The sequence below is a fragment of the Lonchura striata genome, chromosome 3 (assembly GCF_050655825.1).
Source record: "Lonchura striata isolate lonStrDom1 chromosome 3, ASM5065582v1, whole genome shotgun sequence".
NCBI classification, from domain to species: domain Eukaryota; kingdom Metazoa; phylum Chordata; class Aves; order Passeriformes; family Estrildidae; genus Lonchura; species Lonchura striata.
The window spans coordinates 76260152-76269037 of record NC_140705.1 but is presented as its reverse complement, the minus strand read 5'-3'; the positions used below and the strand labels follow the sequence as shown (position 1 = coordinate 76269037).

General features: G+C 42.2%; 1 protein-coding gene across 5 annotated transcripts in view; it reads right to left on the bottom strand.

Annotated features, from left to right (window-relative positions):
* Window positions 1–1550: 1550 nt before the first annotated feature.
* The window catches only part of RPS6KA2 (ribosomal protein S6 kinase A2), a 279608-nt gene continuing 272272 nt past the window's right edge, over window positions 1551–8886 (bottom strand). For all 5 annotated transcript variants that reach the window (XM_031504319.3, XM_085576816.1, XM_021544171.3 and 2 more), the window contains one exon: window positions 1551–8710. In XM_031504319.3, coding sequence (XP_031360179.1) covers window positions 8585–8710 — 126 coding nt within the window. In that variant the 3' untranslated portion in view covers window positions 1551–8584. The remainder of the gene's footprint in view (window positions 8711–8886) is intronic.

The following is an 8886-nucleotide window of genomic DNA, read 5'->3' as shown; positions in this document are numbered from 1 at the left end:
GTGTGAAGTGAACTGGGATGGGATAAAGGAGGGGAAATATACAAGAAAGAAATGAATGTTGACTAAAGAACAGAGTTACAATTGGGAGGGGAGTTGTTGGCTACTGTTTTGGTTTTTTATTTCCCATTTTAAACAAGTGTGTATCTCAGGGGGAAAAAAAGCATGGTTACTTTCTCATTATGTGCAAAGGTTTAAGATGGTTGCCAATACAAATTTCCTAAAAGGGCTGTGTCTTGATTAGGCACTTGAGTATATTCTGGAAAGCCTTCCTCTCAGGTATCTCATTTATTAATTTTCTAGCATTGGAGGGAAAGACTATCATCTGCCTGCCGAGGGTCTGGCATGACCCACGGCTTCCTAACCAGGTCCTCTGAAAAGTTAATATGTGTCCAACAGTGGATGAACTTGGCTCATTCTTGGCCATGGTCATATTAGAAGAGGAATTAGAAGTGGCAATGAAAGAGAAAGCCTAGATTGGTGGTTTTTTTTGTTTGGTTGGTTGGTTTGGGGTTTTTTTGGTTGTTTTTGTTTTTTTTTTTTTTTTTTCTCCAGTTTTCCTATTTGGATGTTCTTGTATATGATTGCAGTTCTCCAGAGAAGCCTCCTTTTTTAACTGCTGGGCCTATAAAAGATGGGTGTACCAGATTTATTTGCCTTCCTAACAGAAGAGGCTATAAACACACAAGATGGGCCTGTGAGGCAGAAGTGTGGTAAGAGAAAGATGGAATAGCTCATGGTGAATGCTGAGATGCAGAGGAAGAGGATGGGGAGGGACATGCATGTCCCAGTGATGAAGGACTAAAGGAACAGCAACTTTCATGAACAGAGAAAAAAGGAAGGACAGAAGTGGGAGTAGGACAGGAGCAGCTGGCAGGAGAAAAGAGGCATAAGACTGCCTATGGTCAGAGCAGAAATCCTATGAACAACATTCCTGAAGTCCAAGTTTGCTCAGTTATGCTTGTTTGGACCTAGATCATATGCTGCTTCTCCAACTCTGGTACCACATGCTGTTCCTGCAAGGACCCTGAGCCAGACTCACCACCTTTGTGATGCTGCCAGGTCTGATGACAATCCAGATGTTAATGCCAGTGTAACTGTGTGCAGGCTCAGATGTAATGCCAGGGAAGCAGAACCGATCCCTCAGAGTAGGAGGGGTTGATTTTGCTTTTGTTGTCACTAGTAAGTCCAGCAAACAGAAAAGGCTATGTAGGCTCCTTGCCAGAGACCAGCAGTTTCCAGAGGAATGGTACCTTGGAAGATGACAAGGGGGGGCAAGGGAAATTCATGCTGCAGCAGCTTGGTGAAAGCACTCATTTGTCTGGCACTAAAATCCTAAATTTGTCTAGTGGATGAACTGTGTGAGTGATGGGCATTAAAGACTTACTTGTTGCTTCCCAAAACAGAGGTTTGAGTATTCAGGCTGCACAGAAATAACAGTTCCAGGTATGATTTGAACAGGTAGTTGTGGGCTTTTACTGTGACCAACACATGGCATTCAAATCTGGCCAGTGCTTGGGGACTGGAAAGGAATGATGTAAAAACAAGCAGGATCCTTTTATGTTTTTCTTTTTATTTCTTTATAAAGAAAGGAAAGGATGGTCATGCCAAACCAAAATGGCAGAATACAGACAAAGGCGAGCACTGAGGCTTCTCCTTGGGGGCCATCCACAGTAAGCTCTTGCCTTGGTAGGGTACAGCTCCCCATCCCTCCTGCCAGGAGGAACCCAGCATGCAGCCAGCCCTTCAGTACAATCACAGCTCTCTGAAGTTAGTTTGCACAGTTTCACAATACCATCAGCCCACATTATGGTGGGGCAGCAGCAGCTGAGGCCAGCAACATTAGCAGCAGCAACATGGGATACAGTGCACAGAAAAAAAAGGAACAAAGAACTTGTTTGCAAACAATTGCAGGTAACAATATAGAAAGTCCAAAGATCATCGTTCTGCTATAAAAATATTACACTTCATAAAACCATGTACTATAAAAAAAATCTATTCAAAAACGCTGGTAAACATAACAAGTATCTGTACACTGGCTGCCCTTTTCATACAAGAAACATAAAAATCATGAGTCTCAGAAATAATAATTTTGTAAACATGAATATGGAGCCTGTAAACAAAGTGCTAGATCATGGTTCATATTTTGACAATTTATTACTAACCAAGTAAATTCCTTACAAGCATCATCACCTAATGGCCAGACTCCACTACTGCAACAGGAAAGAGGACTTTGAGCTCTCCCACCAGTCACTGAAGGTGCATATGGATTAAGGAATTAACACAGAAATGAAGGCAGCAAGATTTGGCTCTGAGTATCAAATCAGAAACAATCTTTTAGCAATTGTTTCTCATTTTATGCCCTTCAAATGCATATTTTCTAGCCTCTCCTTTCAAAATTTGCCTTCATCAAAGAGATTATGCATTTTCATTTTCCTTTCACGCTAAAGCATCTCTGAAAAATATGTCCATAAGATCCATTTAGGAGACATAACGGAGCACAAGTTGACTCTGTAATTATGTATACCAAAGCAAGAAGTAGTGGTTGAATAGTTCAACACTGAACATCATGGTTTACACAATACAGGATGACAAAAAGGGCCAAAATCTTAATTTTAGGCTCTAAACTTCAGGCTGAAAAATACTTTCATGTGCAAGCCTTGTGATGATGTTCATGATCAGATGCTGGCTGACATATATGTGTTGCCACCTAGTTGCACTTGGAAATGCAAGCTCTAGGTTCACAAAAATCTATGAAGAAAATTTAGATAAAATTTGGCTCTAAGAATTACTCTATTTACTCTGTTCTGCACAGGCTTCAATCCATCCTTCATCTGAATACTATGAGTTTTAGTTCTGTGCACACTGAGAATTTTACTTTTAACTTCATTTTATCTTCTGAGTTTAAATTCTTATGTTTTTGCTAACTTTCAGAATAGGAGAGGGTGTACAATTGTGTGTGTGTTCCGTGGACAGATGTGGAGAGAGCAGTGTGGGACTGTGTTCACACAGGACTTGAGGTACCAGAAGGAGTTTATCTGCAGTGTTCTCAGGCAACACAAGTTTTCATTATCAGGGTCAGCTAGGAGGGAAGAAGATACACTTCTAAAGGGCAATGACATATACTTCCAAAGAGGAAAAGAAAAATGGGATTGCACATTTTACTTTTTTTCTTTTTAAATGTATTATACTAAAGCATCTTATTAACATTATTTTAGGCCTTTTTATTTTAATGTAAGGAATATCGGAAAGGTTGTGCTGCTTGCCTGTCTTTTAGGATTCATATATGTGAGTGTGGAGCTCACATGGCTCTTGCTTAAAGGGGTCATCTCTGGGTGTCCAACAAGGGAATTTTGCTTATAAATATCTGCTTTGATATTTCTGATACATGCATCCTAAGAGAGGGCTTCAAAACACCTGCCTGAAAATCATTTTCCAGTGAAAGCTACAATATATTGTTTGCTATAGTAATCTGCTGTATCTTCTGTGTTTGACTGCCTTACTTCTAGGGATCAAGAAAGCTGTAGCATGCCCCAAAATCAAGAATTTCCTCTGCAAAAAAATGAATAATTTAAAAACAAACCCTGGGGTTTTTCTATCACTTTTATTAAGGTAGTGGCAAAAATACACACAGTCAACATTATTTCCCCATTACATGTCATCTGTGGCCCTACACCTTCTGGTTACAGGGATTTTGCATGAACTTGTGGCCAATTTTCAGAAGCCTGGACTTGTCCTCCCTCTCTGTGCACAGGGCTTGGCACTGGGAACCCGCTGCTGGACAAAAATCACATAATTTATAGCCCTGACTCTGAGCCATATCTGGGCTCTGCTCAGCACAACGCAGCAACAGAGGGACAGAGGTGACACTGAACTTGTAGCCATTACAATGTGTCAGCTACACTGGTTCTGTTGCCTTCCTGGTGCCCCCAGCCATTTGTTCTGACAAAGAAACATTTGCTTTGCCCCGTGGTGACCTGGCTAAAGGAGGTGTGAAATGACAGATGAGCAGCTGAAGTAAGAGAAAGTGACTGCCTGCCATTTTTAGTGTCAGCACTTGCACTTGCTGGTGTGAGTTCAGTGGAGCAGCAGCATATTACCTTTGTGCCTTCCATGGCTTAAGGGATGAGCCAAGTCCTGTCATAACTCATAGCAGAGACACACATCAATTGCATACTTGACTGAAGTTTGGATGTATTCAGAGGTACCAGAGCTGGGTACAAGTTGTTGGAAAGAGCAGAAAGGGTCTGGCTGTAAAGAGAGCCCAGTATTACATCCAGAGTTAGATGAAGTAGAGGAACACACAATCTGTACCTTGTATGAGTGTCCCATGTGATGTCATGATGTTGTGTCACACAAGACGTGCTTCACTCAGCTCTCTGAGCACCCTGGGCTCTCAGGGAATTGAAGATTTGTTTTTCTGAGGAAACAAAACCTATTCTCAGGTAGACTTCTTTTTCAAATGTAAAGATTTGTAACAACATGTCTGTGAGGGTCACTTGTCATTTGCTGAAATAGTTAGGTTTTATAAATGCTATCTTGTTTGCTTAGAAAAAGTTAAACAGATTTTAAATAAGTGAAAATTGATGAGAGTCTGGGGCAGAGGTCAGCTCTCCCTTTGAGCAGCATCTCCCACACCCCTGCCTTATAGACAAGCAGTGTGCTGTGTAGGAACTGAGTAACACTTCCCATGATATTCTTCATCAGGGCCATTTGGCTCCCTCAGAGTCCTGGAGCTGCAGAGGTGGGGCCCAGTTCTGCAAAATGTGGGGATATGCCTCCTCCTTTCTGGGCAGACTCTTCTCTCCTGGACTGAACTACAAAACCTTCATGGATATGGTCCTGTGCAACCTGCTCTAAGGGAACCTTCTTTAGCAGGGTGGTTGGACTAGATGGGCTCCAGAGGTCCCTTCCAACCCTAACCATTCTGTGACGGATTTTGAAGTCGGCTGCCAGATGAGGGATGCCTGTATGTCTGTGACAGGTACACTGGGTATGCCTTGGACACTCATTGCATTGTGCAGCTTGATGGTTAAAAATGTAACTACAATATTTGTAGTAGCCTAAGGCACTAGGTCATTTTATGGATTAAAAACTTAAAGATGGTATGTTCTAATTAAAGGAGACTTTTAGACTTTCAGGAGCTAAACATAACATTTAGTAAAAGTCTCTTAAGGTTATATGAAGAGAGAGAGAGAGAGGAGAGAGGTTAAGCCTTTTTCGGTTTTCTCCCAGAAAAAATAAAAGTGCTTATTGCTGAGCTATACCATGGCCAGGAGTCTAGAAAGGAGATGCTGGTGTAAAAGCAGCCATTGCAGTAATTAGGCCACAGCCACAGCCTGGCATCCTCTCTGGGATCCAGCTAGCCAGGGGAACCAGTAGGTGCTATCAATCTGAAATAATGACTGCCAGTGGCATATTCGTCCCTTGGATTTGCTGATAGAGGCTCTTGTATTTTAGTCTAAGTGAGCTGTATCCAGAAGACTGACAGTGAAAAAGGTTTTATTGGGTTCACTTCACTGGAACAGGTCAGAAAACCCACCAAAAAGCAGCTCCCATGGCAGGACTGCAGAGGGGAGATTGATCTGTCCTTGGAAGTGCATGGTGATGCACATCTGGGGCAGAGGGGAGACTGGATGGGGAAGCTTCTTCCATGGATAGGCACAGCCTTTTTTTCTACATCCAGAGTAATCATTACCATTATCAATGACAGATTTCAAAGAACGCTGCAGACAAAGCTCTCTGAGTATCACCTCCACCTCTGACTACACTTCTACCTTCATTTGGACAATGCATTTTGTGCATAAACAAATCCAATTATATGTATGGGCTCATAATTATTTATAGGCTTATAAAGTAATTAATAAGCATTAAGATGTATGAGTCCATATGTGTCTCTATGTTAATAGCTGGTGGGTTAGAAAGAGGAAAGCCAGGAAGATTTTAAAACCCTTAAACTTTGGGAAGAAGAACATCCTGTAAGTATGTTGGCCTACAGTAATATTCAGTTGAAAAAAACATGCTTGAATTAAGACTGGGTATATCTAGAGGGAATGAGACTTTTTCCAGTGGTTGTGAGAGAAAGCAAAGTGAAGCAATGCAAGATAACCAGGAAATCTCAGAGGGAAACAAAAGCTGTACATAACATTTTCAAAAGTCTTTCTGCCCATATACAATACAATACAATTACTCCAACCATTAAAAATACATTTTGTTGCAATAGCACATATCAGCTGGGACCCCAGAAAATCCAGCCCTCCCTCCAGGTTGCCCTTTGCATCCTTATGCCCACCTTGTATTTTTCCAGGACAGAAGTAATTTCAAGGGAAACAAGGCCAGACCAGAGCTGTTCTGCACCAGCCAGGATATCCCTGCCAGTGGATATCCTTGTGGTGTGCTGTTAGCAGAAACATGTGAGACTCAACTTCTAACAAGCAGAAAATTCTAAAGGCAGCAAAAAGCTGACACTGAGCACAGCTTAGCTAGAGGAGAGAATGTGGGCTGCTGTGTACACAAGCATAAGCATCCACCTGTGCGTTTGCACTCATCAGTCCCAGCCAACTCAGCCTGTGTGTGAAGTTTCACAGCATAGTTTATTTTAGAAAAGAGAAGGGCTTCAAGGAGAGCTGCTTTGCAGTGATCCTCTGTGCACAGCACATGAACTTAAACATTAAATATCAGTATAAATTATTAGGAATAAATTTAAATTTAAAAATAGACTAATGCAAACAAACAAACTTCAGTCAACATTGAAGCAGAGATAGTTTTAGGAAGAATATTACTATAGGAAATGAAACCCATTGGACAATCTGAGGCAGTGATCTGGTAATTCCAGTTCAGCACCGAGATGCACGAACTACTCAGCAAGAAAAAATTACCATGTCTAGCATATGAAGCTCCATGTTCACATTTTTCCTTTTTTTTTCTCCCGTCACAACAGAAAAAAGCCAACAGAGCACAGTAGCTTTTCCTACAAAGCATCTGAGGTGATAAAATTCACTCAGAAAATAAAAATCAACAAAAGCAGTAGAAAGAAGAATCTTGGTCAGCTTGTGACCACCAATAAGCTAAGATGGGTAAGAAAAAGAATAAAAAAATAGTTCACATCTGGCACCACAAACCTTGCTTGCCTTCTTTGAAACCAGGGAATGAGAAAAAAAGTCCATTTTGCAGAGACCATTTCAACAAAAGTTTTCTTTCCCTGGACCTGGAAAATCCAGTTTTAGGGCACAGAATTTTTGTTTTATATGTATATAAATACACATGTACATATTCATATAAATATAAAAGCAGAGCATCCTCCCATTTCTCCTCATATTTTATTATTATTAAAGCTTGTAACAGAGTTGGCCGAACTCTTCAGAAGTGGGTACTCTCTGCACACATGTGGCATGGGGAGTTTAGCTCTGCTAGGGCAGAACACCCAGGCAGGGACATGACGTGTTGGGTGATGGAGGCAGATTTGGGTGATCAGCCAGGGGAAGGCAGGGAGCAGTGGCTGGAAATGGCCTCTCTTGCTCCAGCGTGGCACTCTGGCCTGCCAGGACGAGCAGACCAGGTGATGGTGTGGGAGGATGGCTGCATCGACCCACTTGGCCCCTGGGCAGCCCAGCACCCACTGTCTTCTGCACCAGTCACTGAAGGGGGACTGTCCCCAGCTTTCAGAGGGAGTCAGTCTGCCCCCAGCCACTTGTACACTAGTTGCCTTTGGATTATTTTGCCTACTGTCCTCACAGCCACTCACACCTTTCCCTGCCTTTGTGTCCCCAGCCCCCTCACCTAATCCTCCAGACCCGCTGGCTGGCCAAGACCAGACACCTTTCTCTTGCCTGATCCACAGGCTCCTACTCACACTGCTTTATATAAATGCCTTCCCACAGTATCATAAGACCCATTCTTTTCCTCTGAAGACTGAGCTTCCCAGAGGTTTTTTGCTTTCTGAGACTTTTGAGCAAGTCAGAGCTGGTGGCACACTCTCCTTCAGAGATGTTAGCTTCATTCCAGAGAAGGCAGGGGCAAAGTGCAAAAGATTCCTCAAGAACAGAAGGTATTTCCACCACCACCAGCTCTCTCTACCTCATGTTGTATAGCACTTGTTTCAAATAAGGTATTAGTCATGTATCTCTGCAGCCTTCACTCTTCTTGGGGTGAGTGGAGATCAGTAGATGTCTACTTCATCATGACGCATGCTGGAAGAGCATTCTAACCCGACTGTTCTCTTCATAGCAAAAAGTGCTTTTCTTGAGAATCAAAATGAAAACTGTTCCCATGGAACATCTTACGGACTCAAAAATAGTTTTCCTAGGGTGGAAAGGATGGAGCTCACCTATTTGATTTGGCTTTATCTCAGTAAAGAAACAGAGCTACTGGCAAAACTGGCACATCTTTTGTGAAGTTGTTAAACTCAGGACCCTGGCTGGAATGTAAAAGAAAAGATGTAGCAAATGAGAACTTTGCCTTACGTGGGCTTCTGCTAGTTCTGGCAATTTCATGTGCAGGTTCTCCAAAAATGTTCTGCTAGCCAAGTAAAGATGAATTTCTCAAATAATAAACTGTGGGTTTTCAAGGAGGCCTTTTGGGAGTAGTGCTACAATCTGGTAGAGGTAAGTCTTTTCATGCCTCGCCGCTGAGCCAGGTTGGAGGACAATACAGGCTCCAGCCTCGGTGCCTGAGGTGCACGGTTTAAAGCGAAGTAAGTGGCTGCCATTGCACCCTGTAAAACAGAGAAAGAGAAAATTTTGAAAAGAAATTAATTTTTTTGATGCGCTTCCCTTCCCCTATTCAGTATCCTAAAAAATTGTCACACATGCACAATTTCCATGAAATTATACCATTTAGGCTGGCAGACAGAGTTGTTTCAGATTCAAAATAGTGAAGGTCAGTATGAGC